The 23,014-nt window shown below is 40.7% G+C and overlaps 2 protein-coding genes across 16 annotated transcripts in view; one reads left to right on the top strand and one right to left on the bottom strand.

The window, feature by feature from the left end:
- Window positions 1–1,661: 1,661 nt before the first annotated feature.
- sde2 (SDE2 telomere maintenance homolog (S. pombe)) lies at window positions 1,662–8,326 on the top strand. Its single transcript, XM_061958886.1, has 8 exons — window positions 1,662–1,856; window positions 5,991–6,108; window positions 6,181–6,292; window positions 6,463–6,632; window positions 6,692–6,806; window positions 6,873–6,989; window positions 7,064–7,781; window positions 7,859–8,326. Exons 1-8 carry the CDS (start codon window positions 1,752–1,754, stop codon window positions 8,093–8,095), a joined length of 1,692 nt encoding a protein of 563 aa, XP_061814870.1. The 5' UTR covers window positions 1,662–1,751; the 3' UTR covers window positions 8,096–8,326.
- A 782-nt stretch (window positions 8,327–9,108) lies between these two features.
- The window catches only part of wnk1b (WNK lysine deficient protein kinase 1b), a 108,964-nt gene continuing 95,058 nt past the window's right edge, over window positions 9,109–23,014 (bottom strand). For 11 of the 15 annotated variants that reach the window (XM_072913259.1, XM_072913262.1, XM_072913263.1 and 8 more), the window contains 9 exons: window positions 22,756–23,009; window positions 22,599–22,674; window positions 22,209–22,341; window positions 20,272–20,445; window positions 19,987–20,079; window positions 16,726–16,767; window positions 13,706–13,857; window positions 13,559–13,615; window positions 9,109–10,521 (listed from right to left, as the gene is read on the bottom strand). In XM_072913259.1, the coding sequence (XP_072769360.1) occupies window positions 10,150–10,521; window positions 13,559–13,615; window positions 13,706–13,857; window positions 16,726–16,767; window positions 19,987–20,079; window positions 20,272–20,445; window positions 22,209–22,341; window positions 22,599–22,674; window positions 22,756–23,009 (1,353 nt within the window). In that variant the 3' untranslated portion in view covers window positions 9,109–10,149. Of the gene's footprint in view, window positions 10,522–13,558; window positions 13,616–13,705; window positions 13,858–16,725; window positions 16,768–19,986; window positions 20,080–20,271; window positions 20,581–22,208; window positions 22,342–22,598; window positions 22,675–22,755; window positions 23,010–23,014 lie in introns of those variants that run through there. The other 4 variants (XM_061959425.1, XM_072913265.1, XM_072913266.1 and 1 more) reach the window with 4 other exon arrangements.

The following is a 23,014-nucleotide window of genomic DNA, read 5'->3' as shown; positions in this document are numbered from 1 at the left end:
CATGTTTGCTTATTTTGTTGTATGTTATGAAATATGTATGGTGTTAATACATAGTCGAGGTTTCTGTGGTTTATCAGTTATACAGTGCCCAATACCGGGGTAGAGTGGAATGTTAGGTCAGGAAAAAACACAAGAGGCTATATCATCCCGACAAGCCTGTTTCGCAGGTTTCCCTATTTTATATATTTTTCATAAAATCCCCTGACGAGCAGGGAAACCTGCGAAACAGGCTTGTAGGGATGATACAGCGCCTCTTGTGTTTTTTCCTGACCTAACATATATGTTATTAATATACATATCCATTCAGCCATTTTCTACCGCTTATTCCCTTCGGGGTCGCGGGCGGTGCTGGAGCCTATCTCAGCTACAATCGGGCGGAAAGCGGTTACACCCTGGACTAGTCGCCACCTCATCGCAGGGCCAACACAGATAGACAGACAACATTCATACTCACATTCACACTAATATATATATATATATATATATATATATATATATATATATATGCTTCACGGTGGCAGAGGGGTTAGTGCATCTGCCTCACAATACGAAGGTCCTGTGTGGAGTTTGCATGTCCTCCCCGTGACTGCGTGGGTTCCCTCCGGGTACTCCGGCTTCCTCCCACTTCCAAAGACATGCACCTGGGGATAAGTTGATTGGCAACACTAAAAATTGGCCCTAGTGTGTGGATGTGAGTGTGAATGTTGTCTGTCTATCTGTGTTGGCCCTGCGATTAGGTGGGCGACTTGTCCAGGGTGTACCCCGCCTTCCGCCCGATTGTAGCTGAGATAGGCTCCAGCGCCCCCCGCGACCCCAAAGGGAATAAGCGGTAGAAAATGGATGGATGGATATATATATATATATATTTATTTATTTTATTTTAATTTTATTTTTTTATTGAACAGCAAATGTTGTAACTGTATGGGGGAAGATATAAGTTTTACATATTTCTGCTCCTTTTCGTTCATTGTTTAATTTAAATGTCATGTTGATTGTTTTTAGTTTTACTTTCAATGAATGAAATAAAAAATTAAAATAAAAAAAAACAAACGGACAAAAAGCTACTTCATGTTTTGATGCTACTGTGTGGACAAAGACGGTAGTACAAATAACAAAACCCGTGAACCTGAATGCATGTTCGAAATAAACAGAAACTGAATAGAACTGAACTTAATGCAAATATTCAAATACCACCTCTGTGTGCCGTCAGTTTTTTGTGCTGTTTTTAGGTCATTGAGAATTACATTTACTGACCAGTGACGTCACACACATTCCACCTATCACCTGGTCCCTCCTAAAAATGAGTAAAACGTTCAAAGTTAAAAACAATTGGCTGTATGGTGTGGATTTTTTTTTCTTTTTTACACAAAATTGCTGTACATAAAAAACGTAGCCTGTATGTTATTTTTACAGTTAAATGCTGGCAAGTAAGCTGCTAGTTGTTTACTGTTGTGTTTTATAGTGTCCATAGATTGACATACATACATGTATTATTATTATTATTATTATTATTGTTAGTAATGCAAAGAAGATATGTAGTAAAGATACCAAGACCATGTTACATACTCCGGTACAGTAGATGGCGGTATGCACCGTTTAGGTTATGGCTGCAACCTGCATGGAAACTAGAAGAAGAAGAAGAGCAAAAAAAAAAAGAGAAGAAGACGTAGCTTTTGCGCAATCGCTTCTTCCGGTGTCACTTGTGTCGCGACAATAGAAGACGAAGAAGGTTCCTAAGTTAGACAGCTATCATGGAGGTGTTTGTTTGTAGTCCTGGTCGATCCAAGTTTTCGAACTGTTTGTTTACAGAGGGTTCTGTTGTCAGGGATCTTCTGCTGCGTTTCGTCCAACAATCGGTAAGCGTTGACAAACACAACTGCTGCTACTACTAGCGTGCTACGTTAGCTCAAGACCAATACACACTGCGTTATGTTTTCTTATAGCATTTGAAATCATTTGTTTTCAGTCCATGACCATTCTTTTTAGCCATGCGCTTAAGTCGAATGGGGGCAACTGGACTATTTGCATGAAAACATTTCATGATAAAAATATGAAACGTCTTCAACAAACAAAAAGTTGTATCTGTTCAACCATTTTATTGATTAATTTGTGGATTACATGACCTGCTGATTGACAATCTAATCCACACACATTTGTATACTATTTGACTCTAACATGAATGGAATTAGGAACATGTTTTATATATATATATATATATATATATATATGTATTAGAGATGCGCGGATAGGCAATTATTTCATCCGCAACCGCATCAGAAAGTCGTCAACCATCCGCAATCCACCCGATCTAACATTTGATCAGAACCGCATCCGCCCGCACCCGCCCGTTGTTATATATCTAATATAGACGATGCAAGGCATTAGTGAGGTTATAAAGCTTTTGCCTGTTAAAGAAAGGAGACTGATCCAATGCAGCACAAACATTCGCGTGCCACGCTGTCACGACCCAGACGCACACCAGTGCGCAATCATATGGGAGCCGCGCAGAGCGCACCTCCAAGCGCGTCTCGCTGCCGGCGACGGCCGGGTATATGGGCCCGACGCTCCAGCGCCATCCATTTTCAGGGCTAGTTGATTCGGCAGGTGGGTTGTTACACACTCCTTAGCGGGTTCCGACTTCCATGGCCACCGTCCTAGCTGCTGTCTATATCAACCAGGGTGAGCCCCACCCCTTTCGTGAGCGCACTGCGCGCGGAGTGACCCCTGTTACGCGCCCCCGGCAACAGGGGTGGCGGGCAGGTAAGCTGCGCGGGCGGAGCGCACGGAGTGACCCCTGTTACGCGCCCCCGGCAACAGGGGTGGCGGGCAGGTAAGCTGCGCGGGCGGAGCGCGTGGAGTGACCCCTGTTACGAGCCCCCGGCCACGGGGGTGGCGGGCAGGTAAGCTGCTTACCTGCTGCGCGTGACGCCGGCCGCGGCGAAGGCGGACGAGGCAGGGTGTCGGTGCGGTGGGCGCGGTGGTGACCCTGGACGTGCGTCGGGCCCTTCTCGCGGATCGCCTCAGCTACGGCTCCCGGTGGGGCCCTCTCGGGGGAAGGGGCCTCGGTCCCGGACCCCGGCGAGGCGTCCCTTCTCCGCTCTGTAAAAGTGTCCATCTCTTTTCTTTTTTTTTCTTCTGTTGTGGTATATGCTGCAGGTGCCTGCTCGTTTTTCGTATGTGGGTAACAACATTTAGCTATGCATATATGTTTCCGAATTGGTTAAACTGCCACCCGCCTGAATCTATTTAAAATCTAATTTTTTTAAATAATTTGAACCACCCGACCCGACCCGCGGATAAAATCTAATTTTTTTAAATTTCATCCGCCCGATCCGCGGATAATCCGCGGACTCCGCGGTTGTGCCCGCAAACCGCGCATCTCTAATATGTATATATATATATCAGTGACGTGCGGTGAGGTTCATGACTTCAGACAGTCAGATTTACACACACATTATTTAATATGGACCCTAAAGAGTATCTTATTCACTATTTGATTGGCAGCAATTAACGGGTTATGTTTAAAAGCTCAAACCAGCATTCTTCCCTGCTAGGCACTCAGCATCAAGGGTTGGAATTGGGGGTTAAATCACCAAAAATTATTCCCGGGCGCGGCGCCGCTGCTGCCCACTGCTCCCCTCACCTCCCAGGGGGTGATCAAGGGGATGGGTCAAATGCAGAGAACAAATTTCACCACACCTAGTGTGTGTGTGTGTGTGACAATCATTGGTACTTTAACTTAACTTTAACTTTACACATACAAACTGTAGCACACAAAAAAGCACATTTAATTAAAAAAAAAACGTTATTATGGTCTTACCTTTACTTATAAGTGCAAGAACAGTGGTGTTGGTGTTGGAGGAGTTGTGAATGAATGAAATGAGAAATCCGTGCTGCAGTCTGCAGGTGTACCTAATGTTGTGTCCCTACAGTTGTTCACGGCTCCTCCGGCGCGAGCATTGTTGTTTTTGCACTTTTTTGGCTTCTTGTTAAGTGACTTTTTTTTGGGTGGATTCGGTCTTGCACGTGGAGGGTTTGGGTGTGGGCTTTGGTTGGTGTGGCGCTCCCGTCGGGGGGTGCATTCTGCGCATGGGTGCATTAACCGGCACCAGGAGGCGGTATTACTGCGAGCCTCACACAGTGCGTCTTCGCAGCAGTTTTATGATTGCTCAGCACAAGAAATACTTTACACACATACAGTTGTTGACAAAATACACTGTACATTATATACCTCAGCTAACTAAACTATGGAAATGTATAATATAATTCATATAGCAATACGGTCTCACTGCACAGCAGGCCAGCAGTTAGCCGAGTCATTGCGCAATCCATGTTGAGGCACAACTCAGTGACATGCCTCAACTGGCTGCTGATCACCGCACCGTCTCTTCTCAGTATTTGAACGGCAAATGTGAAAATTCAGCGATTTTGAATAAAAATAATCTAAAACTGGTGAAGTTAAATGGAAAATAACTTTATAGTACAATCACTGGATACATAACAATTTAATTAATTTTTTTTCTTTTTACATTTTTTGTCTTTCCATGATGGCAGGTGAGGCCCCGCCGCATATGTATATGTGTGTATGTATATATATATATATATATATATATATATATATATATATATTAGGGCTGCAATTAACGATTAAGTTGATAATCGATTAATCTGTCGATTATTACGTCGATTAATAATCGGATAAAAGAGACAAACTACATTTCTATCCTTTCCAGTATTTTTATTGAAAAAAACCAGCATACTGGCGCCATGTTCTTTCAACTTTCTATATTTTGATTGATTGATTGAGACTTTTATTAGTAGATTGCACAGTACAGTACATATTCCGTACAATTGACCACTAAATGGTAACACCCCAATAAGTTTTTCAACTAGTTTAAGTCGGGGTCCACTTAAATCAATTCATGGTATGTTTTACTTTTATCTTTTTGAACAAAAGACAGCTACCATGACCACCCCCGAACTGTGAACCATCACTGTAGACACTTTTCAACTTTGATCACTAAAGACACTTTAACTACTGCTGTGACCAATTGTCACCTCCATATTTATACTGTTGACTGTCAATCAGAATGTGCAATGTTATGTTACTTACTGTGCCTTGTATATACATTTTTACTTTTATTTTTATTTTAGCTAAGTACCGTGTGAAGGGTGGACTAGCAAAGTAAGATTTTCATTGTATGGCAAACTGTCTGTTTAACTGTGCATATGACAATAAACAATCTTGAATCTTGAATCTAAATATATACTATCATCATAATGCAGTCATCACACAAGATAATCATCAGAGTATATACATTGAATTATTTACATTATTTACAATCCGGGGTGTGGGATGTGGAGGGGGGGGGGGTTAGGTTTGATTGATATCAGCACTTCGATCATCAACAATTGCATCATCAGAGAACTGGACATTGAAACAGTGTAGGACTGACTTGGTAGGATATGTACAGCAAGTAGTGGACATAGAGAGATCAGAAAGCATAAGAACAAGTACCGGTATATACATTTGATTATTTACAATCCGTGGAGGTGGGATGTGGATGGGGGAGGGTGTTAGTTTAGTGTTGAAGTTGCCTGGAGGTGTTCTTATAGTGCGTGTAAGTGCCGTTGAAACTTACACTTAATATTTTTGTTTTAAGGGTTAATATTTTTTTTTGAAAATTATTGTGGTTGTGAATTAATATTTCAATATGGGTTGAAAATGATTTGCAAATCATTGTATTCTGTTTATATTTACATCTAACACAATTTCCCAACTCATATGGAAACGGGGTTTGTATATATCTCAAAAGTGTCAGACTGTTGTCATTTTGTAGACTGTATTGATATTAAAAATGACAAGATGAATTGCAGAAACATACACTTTTGTATCTAAAGACAATTGTACTTGTCAAGAGACGATTGGCAGCCCTACCTTTACACAATGATTATCTGTATGACTGACACTGTCATATGATTTTGTTCAGGAGGCGTCGCCACATGACCTGTACGTCAGCAAAGATGGACGTCTGGCCAGCCTGGATGATCACCTGCAGGGCGGGGCTGTCTATCACCTGCAGCCGCGCCTCCTCGGAGGGAAGGGAGGTCAGTGTTGGCAAGAAGGGAACTCCCAGCACGTTGGCTTATCTGAATGACCTTCTTGTGTGGTGCGTTCAGGGTTCGGTTCCATGCTGCGAGCTCTTGGCGCTCAGATCGAGAAGACGACCAATCGCGAAGCCTGCAGAGATCTGAGCGGACGACGCCTGCGAGACGTCAACCATGAGAATGAGTGCGTAATCTTAACAAGCTGTTGATAGCATAATCCAAGATGGCTGCTGCCCAGTGAAGATTCCATTGTTGTTTATTTTTGCTTTACACAAACATGGCGGAAGGCAACTCATTTGATGGCCACCGATGAACGTACTTTGGAACAAGGTGTTATTTGCGTGTGTGCGGCAGGATGGCTGATTGGCTGAAGAAGCAGACGGAGCGCGAGGCGGAGAAGGAGCAGCGTCGTCTGGAGCGTCTGCAGAGGAAGCTGCTGGAACCCAAACATCAGTTCAGCGACGCCTCCTACGAGCAGCAGTGTCACGACTTATCCGAGCGACTCGAGGACTCGGTGCTCAAAGGTCAGTCTCAACGTTCAAAACACACACACACACACACACGCTAATTGACATACGTACAGGTCTGCAGGCAGCGTCCAGCCCCGAGGTGAGCGCCCAACTGTCTCCAAAGAGAAAAGCCTCCAGTCAGAGTGAGCCGCCAATCAAAAAGCAGAAGAAAATGGGGGCGTGTTTTTGGTGAGTGTCACGGAAAACGCACGTCCTCATGCACGCGTGGCTCTACAGCTGTTGTCTTGGCAACAGGAGTGGTTTTGATGAGCTGATGAGCTCGGAGGAGGAAGACGATTCTCCATCCACCTCTACCTGTGAAGCTGCCGCTACCATGACAACACAGTGGGCGGAGCCAGGGCCGAGCTGCAGGTAGACGTCTACTGTTGTCTTTTTGTTTGTCTGAAAATGGACTGCTTGTCATCAGTTGCGTTTGTTGTGGTCAGCTTGGTGGCCACGCCCCCTCAAGAAGCCGTCAAGGCGCAGAGGGCCATGCCCCCTAAGGAGGAAGCCAGGGCGCACAAGGCCACACCCCCTAAAGAGGAAGCCAGGGCGCACAAGGCCACGCCCCCTAAAGAGGAGGCCAGGGCGCACAAGGCCACGCCCCCTAAAGAGGAAGCTAGGGCGCACGAGGCCACGCCCCCTAAAGAGGAGGCCAGGGCGCACAAGGCCACGCCCCCTAAAGAGGAAGCTAGGGCGCACGAGGCCATGCCTCCTAACGAGGAAGCTGAGGCACAGAAGGCCACACCCCCTATAGAGGAAGCTGAGGCGCAAAAGGCCACACCCCCTATAGAGGAAGCTGAGGCGCAAAAGGCCACACCCCCTATAGAGGAAGCTGAGGTGCAGAAGGCCACACCCCCTATAGAGGAAGCTGAGGTGCAGAAGGCCACACCCCCTATAGAGGAAGCTGAGATGCAGAAGGCCACACCCCCTATAGAGGAAGCTGAGGTGCAGAAGGCCACACTCCCTAAAGAGGAAGCTGAGATGCAGAAGGCCACACCCCCTGTAGAGGAAGCTGAGATGCAGAAGGCCACACCCCTTAAAGAGGAAGCCAAGGCGCAAAAGGCCACGCCCCCTAAAGAAGAAGCGGAGACGCAGAGGGTCACGCCCCCTCCAGTAGAAGCAGAGGCGCAGAAGGCGTTCTGCTGCTCACCTGAGCCACAGGTAAGAATTCCATCCCCTCGTGACGATCACATGACATGACCTCACTGCTTGTGATGTGACTAATGTGCAACCTGCAGCCTGGGGAAGATGCTGATGGTGGCGCTGTGAGCGTCAGCGTGTCATCAGCCACGTGTGTTCAACAGTTGGAACGTTTGGGTCTGGAGGTTCTCAAACAAGAACTGATGCGTCGACGAGTGAAGTGCGGCGGGACGCTGAGCGAGCGTGCGGCTCGCCTCTTCGTCGTAAGAAATCTGCAGGTGGACCAGATCGACCCGACGCTGCTCGCCAAGCCTGCCAAGTCCAAGAGGAAATGAAGACAGGTGGAACAGAAAAGGAAACCTTTTTATTTTTTGTGTACCTTTTTACCTCACTTTTTTAGTTTGGATAAAAAGCCGGAGACCAGGCCTCGACTTCGGCTCGTCCAGCTCCTTAAAACATTGAACGTCCCCGACATTCATCGCCACCTCAGATGTTGACGTCATCTTTGTGGTGCTTCAACACTGCCAGTGAAACACATCCACTCTTCAATAAACTTGTAAACAAAGTTTAAAGTGTGCTTTTATTTTGAAGGAAGCTGTACTCACCCTTCCAATAGAATATAACGTTGTCATTGCTCTTTAAAAAAAAAGACAACTAAATTAGTTTTCAGTACAACCTGTCCAAGAACGGGTATAAAGAACAGGAAGACTGATGGGCACCCTGTAAAGAAGGTAAACATGGGGAGGGGGGGGGGGGGGGGGAGCAACTCCTAAGTTTGAGACCACAAAAACCACAAACTTGTATTCATTACTTTTCATTTTTTACAAATAAAGTAACAAATGTGAGTATCTAATAATAGAAAAGCGCTATATAAAATCTAATAAATTATTAAATGTATTTGATATGAAGCTCAGAAAATGTTCCAATAATGTGTACAGAGTGTGCATTATACAAACATTTTATATTATCAAATTTTTTTTTTTCCACATTCTGCAATCTGGCGCCCCCTCCAAAGAATGGCGCCCAAGGTGCCATTGGTTCGCCTGTTGGGGGGGGGGGGAAAAAAAAAAAAGTTTTAGAAATCAACTTCCAGCAATTCATTGAAACAACTTTTATTCATGAATTATCATTTTTTACAAATAAAGTAACACATTTATTTGATTTGAAATTCTGAAAATGTTCCAATTATGTGTACAGAGTGTGCATTATACAAACATTTTTATTTACGTATTTTATATTATCAAAATTGTTTTGTATTTTTACATTCTGCAATTTGGTGCCCCCTCCAAAAATTGGCGCCCAAGGGAAAAAGAACACCCAAAAAGTTATAGAAATCAACTTCCAGCAATTCATTGAAACAAACTTTTATTCATTAATTTTCTTTTTTTGTTTTTGTTTACAAATAAAGTAACAAATGTATTTATTTGATATGAAGCTCTGAACACTACTTAGTGCAACACATGAAGCGATAAAGGCTGCTGATGAGACCTCACGTGCGTTTTGTGTCAAAGAGAGAAGAAACCAGAGTTCAATAAAACAGCAGATAAAACAACATAAAACTTGTCAACCATCAACAATTCTGTGCTTGAATATCGAACACTGGTAAATGTATTTTTGAAAGGGGTTTGCAAGATTTGAACACTTTTTAGAAAAAAAAAAGTGAGTTTTTGAGAACGTGAGCTAATGCTAACAGACGTTTTCACAGTAACGCAGCACAAGTGGGTGAAAGTATAAAAATAAAAGGCATCACAGTACAGAAGTAAGTTAACAATCTAAATCTCTGGTGGTCCTCGTGTGCTTCTCCAGTGTTTTTGCTCTGGGAGGAAATTGCAAATGCGGAAGTAAGCAAGGCACTAGAAAGTGAAAACTTTGTACATTCACATTCATCTAACAGAGCAATCATTAAAGTGTCTTCTATGTAAGAATACTGTAATAGCTAGCATTAGTTTGTAGTCCATTAAGGCCTATCTTCTTGTTGTCGTCCACAATAATCACAGTGTTGTTTGTCTCTCAATAAGCTTGATAAAAAAAAAAAAGGATAGAAAGTACGAGTTGTTACGAAAAGGCCACTTTTTGGACATTCATGTTCATTGTGATGTTATTGCTTTGTGCGCAGGAAGGGGCCTCCTTGTTGACGTTCTGTCTGCATCAAGTACTTCTATTTACGCCAGAAAACCCAAATTCTGACCTGGCTGCGCCTCCTAAAGTCCAAACACACATTGCACTTTGTCGCGTTTAAATCTGGAAAGGTGAAGATGTGTTTCACTCTTTGGCCTTTTTTGGCAAACAGGATCTTCACACAAAGACAGAAGAAAAGGTAAGATGCGTCACTCGCACTCCTAATCCTCCTCTTCGTCATATCCAGCCCGGTCAGGGAAAAGGTCAAAGCCTACGTGGTCCTCATGTTCGGTCCCCCCGGGCTGCTGACCGACTTCTGCAGAGCGCTGCTCATCGCGAACGCGTGACCCCCAGTGGAGGCGGGCTGAGGCCCAAGCGTCTGCGAGGTGCTGACCAGCAGGGGAGCCCCGACAAGAGGAGCAGAGAGCCTGTGGGCCGGTCCAGACCACTGAGCCGTGTAGGAGGGGGCGGGCGCGTACGGGATGAAGTGGGGGGCGGCGGGAGAGGTGGGGGCTTGGCACAGTGCGCTCAAAGAGGTAGTGGACGTGGGGTTGGTAGTCGGGTTGGATGAGGGGTGGGCGGAGCCAGCGAGTAGCTGACTCGGTGCAGAGTACTTCCTGCCCAGGCTGGTCGACTGGATCGCCTGCAGAGATGATTGATTAGTCTGATTGATTTTCTCCACATGATTTATTGTTTCTTTTCATTATCAATTCGACCAGACAACTCTTCGCAATTAAACATTCATTTTAAGAAGAAACTACAGCCTTAATTAAAAAAAGGACTGGAATAACTTAATTAAAATATATTGTATTATTATGATTATTTAACTACCTTATATTATTTTTTATTATTTAATGGCATTTTAAATGATTTACAGCATTTTATTGCTTGTTTGAATACAAGGAGCCAATTAATGAATTGATATGTGAAACCATTTTAGTACATGAATAAATCCAATGATGAAATAACAAGTCTATAATTTAAACAAAACATATGACAAAAAAACATTTAACTATGTTGAAACACACAACTATATTAATAATAAAAAATACATTAAGACTGATACATTAGTATTTATTGTTGCGTCTGCCCAGTATTCCCTCTCAGGGAATTAAAGTCACTGGTCAATCCCAAGTTCTTTCAAATGATATATATGCAGAGTAAGAAGGACCATCAAGACAGAATAGGAATATTATCAAGTTTTACTAAAGCTTCAGGAGACCAGCCCACACCAATACATTCATATCGGCTTCTCGAATTGGTCCAACATTCAAACGGAAGAGACAACTCCTTGCATACGAAGAAAGCCCCCTCCCTCTCCAGAAAGGAATACAGGCTCATTGTTCTACTACCGATAAGATATAAGGGAGGACTCCAACTCCTACATTGCAAGCCTTCAAGGTAACACACACAGTTTACTTGCGGACATAAAATGAAAAAATAGAAAGAGTACAAATGGAAAAACACTAGATGTTTTAAACATGACTATGAATAAATAAATAACTCTTAAACATACTGTATATGCATTCTCCACAATGTATCAAGACCTTTTAAATTATTTAAAGTGTGTACCCCATCTTCCGCCCAAATGCAGCTGGGCTAGGCTCCAGCACCCGCCCCGAGAGGGACAAGTGGTAGAAAATGGATGGCAGGTATATCATTTTCATAGTTTTTATTTATTTCAAAGCCAATCCAACTCTATTTTAATAACACAATTTAAAAACAGCAGTTACTGACCAAAGCAATTACCAGGAGTAAATCAAGTTAACTATAAAAAAATAAAAGATGGAAACGCGCATAAAACAACTAAAATATACAGCACAGGATTAAAAAATGAATAAAATGTTGATTAATACTAAAACATCACTTCTGAACGTTAATAGTATATTTATTACTTAAATTGCACAATAAAAAAAAAAAATACAAAATCACAACAATGTATTTTATAACCTATTTGATAATATAACTCATTGGATTTCAGTTATTTAAGCCATGACCAAATATATTTATGGTATATATTTCATGACTTCTTTATTTATTGAATGGCTTTTTTTATATTTATAAGGCAATTAGATGGTTAAATAGTATTCAAATCAGTGGCGCAGTGGAAGAATGGCCGTGCGCGACCCGAGGGTCCCTGGTTCAATCCCCACCTAGTACCAACCTCGTCATGTCCGTTGTGTCCTGAGCAAGACACTTCACCCTTGCTCCTGATGGGTGCTGGTTAGCGCCTTGCATGGCAGCTCCCTCCATCAGTGTGTGAATGTGTGTGTGAATGGGTAAATGTGGAAGTAGTGTCAAAGCGCTTTGAGTACCTTGAAGGTAGAAAAGCGCTATACAAGTACAACCCATTTATCATTTATTATTCATAACATTATCACCAGACCTATGTAAGCGTCAATATATACCTTGATGTTGCAGAAAAAAGACCATATATTTTTTCAACCGATTTTCGAACTCTAAATGGGTGAATTTTGGCGAATTAAACGCCTTTCTATTTTTCGCTCTCGGAGCGATGACGTCACAACGTGTAGTCACATCGGGAAGCAATCCGCCATTTTCTCAAACACATTACCAACACCGAGTCAAATCAGCTCTGTTATTTTCCGTTTTTTCGACTGTTTTCCGTACCTTGGAGACATCATGCCTCGTCGGTGTGTTGTCGGAGGGTGTAACAACACGAACAGGGACGGATTCAAGTTGCACCAGTGGCCCAAAGATGCGAAAGTGGCAAGAAATTGGACGTTTGTTCCGCACACTTTACCGACGAAAGCTATGCTACGACAGAATGTGTGGATATTCTGCGACACTCAAAGCAGATGCATTTCCAACTGGACTGGACAGATCAGCTTTCAAGAAAAGAGCGCGGATGAGGGTATGTCTACAGAATATATTAATTGATGAAAACTGGGCTGTCTGCACTCTCAAAGTGCATGTTGTTGCCAAATGTATTTCATATGCTGTAAACCTAGTTCATAGTTGTTAGTTTCCTTTAATGCCAAACAAACACATACCAATCGTTGGTTAGAAGGCGATCGCCGAATTCATCCTCGCTTTCTCCCGTGTCGCTGGCTGTCGTGTCGTTTTCGTCGGTTTCGCTTGCATACGGTTCAAACCGATATGGCTCAATAGCTTCAGTTTCTTCTTCAATTTCGTTTTCGCTACCTGCCTCCACACTACAACCATCCGTTTCAATACATGCGTGATCTGTTGAATCGCTTAAGCCGCTGAAATCCGAGTCTGAATCCGAGCTAATGTCGCTATAGCTTGCTGTTCTAACCGCCATGTTTGTTTGTATTGGCATCACTGTGTGACGTCACAGGAAAATGGACGGGTGTATATAATGATGGTTAAAATCGGGCACTTTGAAGCTTTTTTTTAGGGATATTGCGTGATGGGTAAAATTTTGAAAAAAACTTCGAAAAATAAAATAAGCCACTGGGAACTGATTTTTAATGGTTTTAACCCTTCTGAAATTGTGATAATGTTCCCCTTTAATCCTCAATACTTGCACCAAACCTATTAATCATGCTCATTGTTTTGATTTGGACCCCACACTAGATGGACTACAATCAATGGCGCCCTCTGCTGGTTTCTGTGTAGTAGTGAACGCCAGGAGATGTGCCCAGGACACAATAAAGCATAGTAATATGACATAAAATGTGTGTTTGGGGTGTTACCTCGTAGTTGTGTCCCTGCGCTGGCACCTGCTGCAGTTGCTTGGTGCTTTTCTTACACTGTAAGAAAAGCGTTAAATAAAAATAAATAAACATTACTATCAACACTAAACAGTTTTTTTTTCGTTCTGGGTTCAAAACAATTATGACCTGTGATAGGTTGATAGTGTCTCTGGCCCAGTTGTCCACCAGCTTATGGAGGTCATCTGTGAAGGTTCCTTTCCGCCGGTGGGGGGCGGACATGTTGACACTCTGAGAGCCGCCAGGACTCTGACCGCTGACTGCGTTGGTGCTGTTGGTCCCTGTGAGGACACGTCCAATCATTTCAATGAGGGATTATTCTAATGGTGGGAACTAGATGGTTGTTTCCATGACAACAGATGCTCAGGTGTCTATTAGCTGGTGTGTGTTAGCTCACAAGAGGCATGCTTGTGTTTATGTCATTATTGTTCTTGTACTGCACAAAGATAGACAATGTCTCAGAGGAGGAAGAGTAGAAGTTGTACTACTCGTAGTCGTCGTAGTAGTAATCATAGTCGTAGTAGTTTTAGTAATAGTAGTAGTAGTGGTATTTGTAGAGGAAGTTATAATCGCAGTAGTCATAGTTGTTGTAGTTGTAGTAATCATAGTCGTAGTCATTGTTGTCGTCGTAGTCATAGTCGTAGTAGTGAAAGTTATAATAGTAGTAGTCATAGTTCTTGTTGTAGTAGTTGTAATCATAGTCATATCAGTCATCATTGTAGTAGTAGCCATAGTCGTAGCAGTTGTAGTAATAGTAGTAGTAGAGGAAGTTATAATCGTAGTAGTTGAGGAAGTTATAATCGTAGTAGTCATAGTTGTAGTATTAATAGCCGTAGTTGTAGTAATCATAGTCGTAGTCATTGTTGTAGTCGTAGTCATAGTTGTTGTTGTAGTAGTTGTAATTATAGTCATATCAGTCATCGTTGTAGTAGTAGCCATAGTCGTAGCAGTTGTAGTAATAGTAGTAGTAGAGGAAGTTATAATCGTAGTAGTCATAGTTGTAGTATTAATAGCCGTAGTTGTAGTTGTAGTAATCATAGTCGTAGTCATTGTTGTAGTAGTAGTCGTAGTAGTGAAAGTTATAATAGTAGTAGTCATAGTTGTTGTTGTAGTAGTTTTAATTATAGTCATATCAGTCATCGTTATAGTAGTAGCCATAGTCATAGCAGTTGTAGTAATAGCAGCAGTAGTAGTCATAGTGGAAGTTATAGTCATAGTAGTCATAATAGTAGTAGTCATAGTGTAAGTTATAGTCATAGTAGTCATAATAGTAGTAGTCATAGTGGAAGTTATAGTCATAGTAGTCACAATAGTAGTAGTCATTGTTGTAGTACAGGTCATAGTGGTTGTAGTAATAGTCTTTGTAGAAGAAGTTATAATTGCAATAGTCATTGATGTCGTAGTTCTGGTAGTAGTCATAGCTGAAGTAGTTCTGGTAATAGTAGTAGTCATAGTAGTAGTAATCACAGTCGCAGTATTCATCGTTGTAGTAGTAGCCATAGCCATACTAGTATTAGTAATAGTAGTAGTAGAGGAAGATATAATCGTAATAGCCATAGTTGTAGTTGTAGTAATCATAGTCATAGTCATTGTTGTAGTAGTAGTCGTAGTAGTGAAAGTTATAAAAGTAGTAGTCATAGTTGTTGTTGTAGTAGTTGTAATTATAGTCATATCAGTCATCGTTGTAGTAGTAACCATAGTCATAGCAGTTGTAGTAATAGTAGTAGTAGTAGTAGTCATAGTGTAAGTTATAGTCAAAGTAGTCATAATAGTAGTAGTCATAGTGGAAGTTATAGTCACAGTAGTCATAATAGTAGTAGTCATTGTTGTAGTAGAGGTCATAGAGGTTGTAGTAATAGTCTTTGTAGTAGAAGTTATAATTGCAATAGTCATTGATGTCGTAGTTCTGGTAGTAGTCATAGCTGAAGTAGTTCTGGTAATAGTAGAAGTAGTAGTCATAGTAGTAGTAATCACAGTCGCAGTATTCATCGTTGTAGTAGTAGCCATTGCTGTAGCAGTTGTAGTAATAGTAGTAGGAGAGGAAGTTATAATTGTAGTAGTCATAGTTGTAGTATTAATAGCCATAGTTGTAGTTGTAGTAATCATAGTCGTAGTCATTGTTGTAGTAGTAGTCATAGTCGTAGTAGTGAAAGTTATAATAGTAGTAGTCATAGTTGTTGTTGTAGTAGTTATAATTATAGTCATATCAGTCATCGTTGTAGTAGTAGCCATAGTCATAGCAGTCATATTAGTAGTAGTAGTCGTTGTAGTAGTAGTCATAGTGGTTGTAGTAATAGTCTTTGTAGTAAAAGTTATAATTGCAATAGTCATAGATGTCGTAGTTCTGGTAGTAGTCATAGCTGAAGTAGTAGTCATAGTAGTAGTAATCACAGTCGCAGTATTCATCGTTGTAGTAGTAGCCATAGCCGTAGTAATTCTGGTAACAGTAATAGTAGTAGTTGTAGTCGTAGTGACTGTTCATCGCTGTAGTAATAATAGTCATAGATGTCATAGTTCTAGTAGTAGTCATAGCTGAAGTAGTTCTGGTAATAGTAGAAGTACTACTAAGTACTAAATGCACTTAATGAGGCAGCATGGGGGAGGATGATGACAATTTGTGTAGCTATTTTACTGTTTTTTTATTTATTATACTCTTTTGTATAAATGTCTCTCACTGCGAGCCAAACTTACAAATAAAGAAATCTAATCTAAGTAGTAGTCGTCGTTGTAGTAGTAGTCATCGTTGTAGTAATCACTGTCATAGTAGTCATCGTAGTAGAAGTAATAGCAGTTGTAGTTCTGGTAACAGTAATAGTAGTAGTTGTAGTGGAAGTTATAATTGTAGTAGTAGTCATCATTGTAGTAGAAGTAATAGTAGTTGTAGATCTGGTAACAGTAATAGTAGTAGTTGTAGTGGCAGTTATAATTGTAGTAGTCATCATTGTATTAGAAGTAATAGTAGTTGTAGATTTGGTAACAGTAAAAGTAGTAGTCGTATTGGAAGTTAAAATTGTAGTCGTAGTAGTAATCATAGTTGTAGTAGCTGTAGGAGTCATAATAGTAGTAGTAGTAATAATTAACACAGTGCAGAGTACAAAAGGGTGAGAGTGAAATGAAGGATGATGGAAGGACAAAAAAGAGATAATTACTACAAAGTTGGTTGCAGGGACAAACTTTTTTCACCATCTTCCCTGTTTGGACCAGAAGAAGAAGTAGAAGAAGAAAAAAGAAAATAAGGAATAAGAGGATTGAGATTGACTGTTAAAATCAGTAATACTATATAAATAAAAAATATATGTGTACTTAATATTTTCACAAATGCACATTAACAAATAACAGAATGATTCTACCTGCAGCTCTTCATCAACATTTGAATTTATGACATATATATATATGAACAATAATCTGCAAAAAAAGAACCTTCTCTCTGGATTTGAGATTCATTTGTTACCGAAAAAGGCAGAGAAGTTAAGTTTAGGGTAAACTTGCAAGATTTCATGAAAAATAGAACTAAGAATAACGCGACATACTTTAAAAACAATCTTTGTCCGCATTAAACATTTAAACAAGCTGTCTAGCACTGAGACTGGGTGGCGCTGTAACACTTTAATGCAGGGCAATTACAGTCTGAATGACAAATGACATCACTTCTGATACCATACCGATATTGCAGCATCGAATATTGGCAGATACTGATATCGAGCCGAGATTATATCGGCCGAAATATTAACATACTTTTGACTTATTTAGTGATGTTTAATGTTCTAAAAGTATTGATCTAATGATACGTTGTTGTGATCACTGCTTGCTGGGTAGAAGTACTGAAGTCGGGAATTTACATTATAATATTTATTTAGTTGTTATATTTTGTTTTCTTACACTTCTGAGTACCATTTGCAAATATGCATTCATTTCAGTTTGTTCTAAGTGTGCTGTTGTCATCAGGAAGTAGTCTTTGCCATTAAGATGAATGTGTATCCAGGGTGTACCCCCGCCTTCCGCCCGAATGCAGCTGAGATAGGCTCCAGCACCCCCCGTGACCCCGAAAGAAAGTGACAAGCGGTAGAAAATGGATGCATGGATTGATGGGTGCCAGTCTTGTCTATTGGTCCCCAGTCGTCTTGGACTCCATGCCACTGGACCCTGACCCGGATCTGTCAAGGATCGTGTGGTGACTGTCTGTGCACCAGTCTCCCCACGTTAAACAAAGTCACACACAGGCATCCTCCATAAAGGGATACTCCCCTACCAGGAGGATCGTCATACTCGCTTCAAGTGACCGCCGATGATGATGATGATTGTTGAGTCCCACACAGAGGGATGTAACGATACCAAAAATTTCATATCACGGTTATCATTACTATTGCAGTATTGTTGACTGTGCTCACACTAAAATATTTTGAACCAAGTTACTTTTTTCCAAATACAGTAACACTGTGGGCAGCATGGCTCATGTGATAGAGTGTTTGCCTGCTGGTTCAATCCCCAGTGACTATATCGAAGTATCCTTGAGCAAGATACTGAAGCCCTAGTTGCTCCTAATTTGAGTACTTTGAAGGGAGAAAAGCACTTCCAAGTACAATTCATTTACCATCCATTAACACTGTTAGAAAACAAACTATTTTTCATGTTTTGTGCTTCTTATGCTTCACTGATACTGTTTTAGTCTTAGTGTTTTATCTGCTTTAATGGCTAATCTTTTAATGTTTTAAATATTGGTTTGTACTGTACCACTTTAATATTTAATGAAAAGTGCGTAACTAATAATGTATTATTATTTATTGATTCTGGCGGGCGCTGTGTCGTTCTGTTCAGCGGTCATTGAACGCACCGTATAAACACCCCAGTCTTTTTTCCTCTGAGTAACGAACGCTCACTCTGTGCTCAGAGAGTTCAATGTGCACAGTAAAATAGCTTAGTTGCTCAGACAGCAATGTGTTTGTATATGTGTAGATTGGGGTATATCGTTTCTTAATGGGTAAGAAACGATTGCTTTCATGTTAGCATATAAGCTAGGAATCTGGCGCCAGTCAGTTATCAAGCACGGGCTTTTCATAAATTTAATTTAGGATGGTAATCCTAAACATCGGGAGTTTTACCGCTGTTATCAATACCATTTATCACTACATCCCTAGTCCTACAAAGTGTTTATACTGTAAGTGTATTGCTTATTACACACCAGCTGTTTGATCGTAACATGCATCTGAGTTGTAGTTTCATTATCAAATTAGGAAGTGTTGAAATCGCCATGTAAACTAACTAATGCTAATCAGTACCTGTCTATGGCATATCCAATGTAAATTAGCATCGAGCTACCACATTTGTTCTCTTGCATTTCTTTTGTGTTGGAATGTCACAGAGAAGTTATTTAGTATTTCATGTAAGTTATATTGACATACTTTATTTCTGTGTGTTCACTTTTACAGTGTTTTGAAGTAAAGACTTTTCGGAGGCTCTCAACATACTGTTTGTATCGCAGTTTTTATATCAGACGTTTTAGTAGTAGGCCCATATATACATACACCCCAACTAAAAATAACCTACACTAAAGTAAAAACTAATATGTGGACAAAAATCTCCGGGTTTAAAAGGGAAATGTTATAACCATTGTGTCCTGCAGGGGGCAACAGAGGGAACAGCTAAAGCTGCTATTTTAAGTAATGCTCTATAGCAGGGGTATCAAACTCATTTTAGATCAGGGGCCACATGGGGAAAAATCTACTCCCAAGTGGGCCGGACTGGTAAAATCACGGCATGATAACTTAAAAATAAAAACTACTTCAGATTGTTTTCTTTGTTTAAAAATGGAACAAGCACATTCTGAAAATGTACAAATCATGATGATGTTTTTTTTTTACACTTACATGTTGCGGTTAATAGCATTCTATTTTTATTTGTCGTTATTTATACTTTCTGAATAAATTATGTGATAATGTTCATCAGTCAACTCATTGGTGTTAATTTCCAATCTATCAAGATAAAAAAATAATATCAAAATCAAATTACAGGATGTTATTTATGTAGTTTGATCATTTTCCTTACATTATGTGGTTTATTTGTTTGACATATGTAGCATAATCTAAAAAGATAAAAATAATTGCTATTGCGACATCTAGTGGACACATTTAGAACAGCTGTTTCTTTCATTTAAAAATTTCAGCTCATTTTTATATTTAGCAAACTTATCCCGTGGGCCGGGTAAAACCTGTTCGTGGGCCTTATCCGGCCCACAGGCCGTACGTTTGACACCCCTGCTCTATAGAAACAAACTGTATAGAAATGCAAATATTTCTGCAGGACACTGCTGGCATCCTGAGGAGACTAATGCTTGTATAAGTATTAAAGATACAAAAAAAGAGGACAGAAGACATGGAAAGGTTGAAGAGCAAAGAAATAAAGCGTTTACACACAAAGAGCCAAGCAGGGCGTACTCAGAAAGCGCGTCCTCCTGCCGCCAGGCTTGAAGGCCAGACGCTCCGACCCCCAGCTGAACTTTACACAGCCTGAGTAGGAGATGGGAAGAAAAGGGTGGAGAGTGCAACAAAAAGATGGAGGAAAAGACAGAAGAATGTAAGTTACCACACACACAGACAGGAAGGAGGTGAGGACGTGTGAGGACACTCGCATGCCAGGACACCATGATGTGGCTTTTGTTGTTGTTGTTGTTGTTGTTGTTGTTGTTGCCGTGACGATACCTGGGGTGGGAGCACACAAGCTCGGCGCACAGAGAGCCGCCTCGCTGGTGTATGCAGAACTCAGCTTGTCGCTGGATTGGAGAGGTTGGAGCCGATGGGCGCCGCCGACATCGCTTGCTAGCCCGTCTGGCGCGAGGTGAGCTAGCTGGGAGCTTTGGGACGATAAAGTGCTGCCTGGAATCAGCAAAATGCCAGCAAGAGGCAAGAAGGAGCAGGAGGGAGGTGACACACAAACACACAAGCACACACACAACATGTAAAGACAGGAAACACACGGGGAAAGCTGTCAGAAACGTTCAAGCGCTGAGCCTGCAGCAGCACCCAAACCCAAACACACACACGTGTAACCAAGCAGACATGTAAACACACACGACGTACGTTAAATGTTTGTACAGTCCATTTAAAACATCTCTATGCACACACAACAGTAAACACGTTTGGCATATCAATACACGCAGTGAAACTTCTCGTACTGATAGAAGACAGTTGATGTATTATACATGTATTTATTTATTTATTATTTAATGAATAGCAGTCTCTGATATTATTTATTTTGAATTAATCAATGAACTATTAATTAATGTGTCTAATATCCTTGATGAATTCCTTCATTATTAAGGGTCCTATTTTCCCGTTGGCACTTCTGCGTGTTTTTTTTACGAGCTTTAAAGGGGAACAGCATTTTTTTTCAATTTTGCCCATCCTTCACAATGAGGCGCAGAACTTATTGCAGCCTCAAAGGCTTGTAAGAACAAAAGTACTTAAATCGATAGGAGAATACAAGGAAGGTCAGATATGACAGGAAACGCCCACATTTAAGTATTGCTGCACGCAGAGTGTGCATCTTGAATGAAGGCAGTGACAGACTTAAGTCGACAGAATGCTGCAAAGACAGAATCTGCGCAGTTGTGCAGCTCTTTTCACTTAAGCACCTTGGCAAATAAGACCCTTAATGAAAACCGCATAGTATAATATAATCTATTCTGAATTGAATAATGTATTCTTTAATTAAGAAAAAACACTTATAAAAATATCACTGTCTAATATAATTTTTTCTGAATTAATTAATTGTATTATTAATTAATTAATATTACAGTGTCTGATTTAATTTCTCCTAAATGAATCAATGCATTATTCAATGAATATTACAGTGTCTAATATCATTTAACCTGAATTATTTGATTGTATTATTATTCAATGAACATTACACGGTCAGATATAATTTATCTTTAATTAATTGATTTTATTATTTAATGAATATCAGTGTTGGATGTCATTTATCATGAATAATTTTTTTGTATTATTATTTAATGAATATTACACCCTCTGATATAATTTATCCTGAATTAATTTATTGTATTATTATTATTTATTGTGTATCACTGTATCTGATATAATTTATCCCAAATTAATTAATTGTATTATTATTTAATGAATATCACAATGTCTGATATATTTTATCCTGAATTCATTCATTGTATTATTATTTAATCAATATCCCACTGTCAAGATATCAACTTTCCTGAATTAATTAATTAATTAATAGCACACTGTCTGATATAGTTTATACCAAATTATTTCATTATCTTTTAGTGACTATAACAGTGACTGATATCAATTATCCAATATGAATTAATTGTATTATTATTTAATAAATACCACAGTGTGTTATATAATTTATTCTGAAATACTTTATTATTACGTAAGGCATACTATAGTGTCTGGTATCATTTATTCTGAATTAATTTGTTATTATTTCGTGTTTAACAAAAGAAGTAAACAAATTATCCATAACTTCTGAGACAGGTCAAATTGTGCAAGTTGTAAACATGTGATGTTCCTCAAGATGACTTTGTCAAGCATGTTTGAAATCAACTAAATCATTCCTCACTGCTAACAGATGAAAATAGTTGTGAGATGAATGTGAGGGAACCCACCTGACTGAGGTGGACTTTTGCTAGTGTGCGAGGAGCAGCTGCTTCTGGACGATTTGCTGGATTTGCTCTTGGTGGGTCGTCTCCTCCTGGCAGCCGAGGCGATGACAGGAGGGAGAAGGGCAGCTGGAGGAACCTACACCACAAAGATGGAGCTTTTGCTTAAGTCTAGATTCTGGATTATCCATCTTTCCATTTTTTACACCACTTGTCCTCATTCAGGTCAACCCGTGATTTGGAGCCTATCCTAGTGGAGTACACACTATATTGGTCAGCCCTCAATCAGGACACATATAAACATACATTCACACAATTTAAAGTCGGTAGTTAGTCTGGTATGTTTTTGGGCAGCAGGAGTAGCGTGAGAGAACCCACACAAGCACATGTCTGTACCTTGCCCAGCCTGCTGAACAAACAGTCAATTTCTTCCTTCTGGCGCGAGTGAAGAGCTTGAATCTCCTGCAAGTGTCTGGTGGAATACAAAGGAGGAGTTAGCTTGAACAGGAAGTGGGAGAGGACATTAATGACGGAAGACAAAAGGACGCCTCACTTCTCTCGGAGGCAGTTGACCTCCCAGTTCAAGTCCTCGTCCTCCAAATCCGAGTCGTTGTCGCTGCTCATGTAGGAGTTGTTGTTGTTGAAGGAGTTGCTCACAATGGGCAGGGTAGCTCTGTGGGCAATGTCTGGACTTCCAGGACAGGTGGGCCCGTTAGAAGCCTGGGCAGCGGGAGGAGGGCTCTGCTTGGACTCTGCGGTCCGACTGACGGAGAACCGACCGACTTTAGCCTCAGAGTTGGAGGTGACCTGCA

The sequence above is a fragment of the Nerophis lumbriciformis genome, linkage group LG05 (genome assembly GCF_033978685.3).
Source record: "Nerophis lumbriciformis linkage group LG05, RoL_Nlum_v2.1, whole genome shotgun sequence".
Classification (NCBI taxonomy): Eukaryota; Metazoa; Chordata; class Actinopteri; order Syngnathiformes; family Syngnathidae; genus Nerophis; species Nerophis lumbriciformis.
This window is presented reverse-complemented; position numbering and strand designations above follow the sequence as displayed.

Bases quoted from the DNA above. Each gene is read 5' to 3' on its own strand.
- sde2 (XM_061958886.1), top strand. From the start codon at position 1,752: ATGGAGGTGTTTGTTTGTAGTCCTGGTCGATCCAAGTTTTCGAACTGT. The intron at 6,293-6,462 runs GTGCGTAATCTT...TGTGTGCGGCAG, and splicing joins GACGTCAACCATGAGAATGA to GATGGCTGATTGGCTGAAGA. The intron at 6,633-6,691 runs GTCAGTCTCAAC...ACATACGTACAG, and splicing joins CGAGGACTCGGTGCTCAAAG to GTCTGCAGGCAGCGTCCAGC.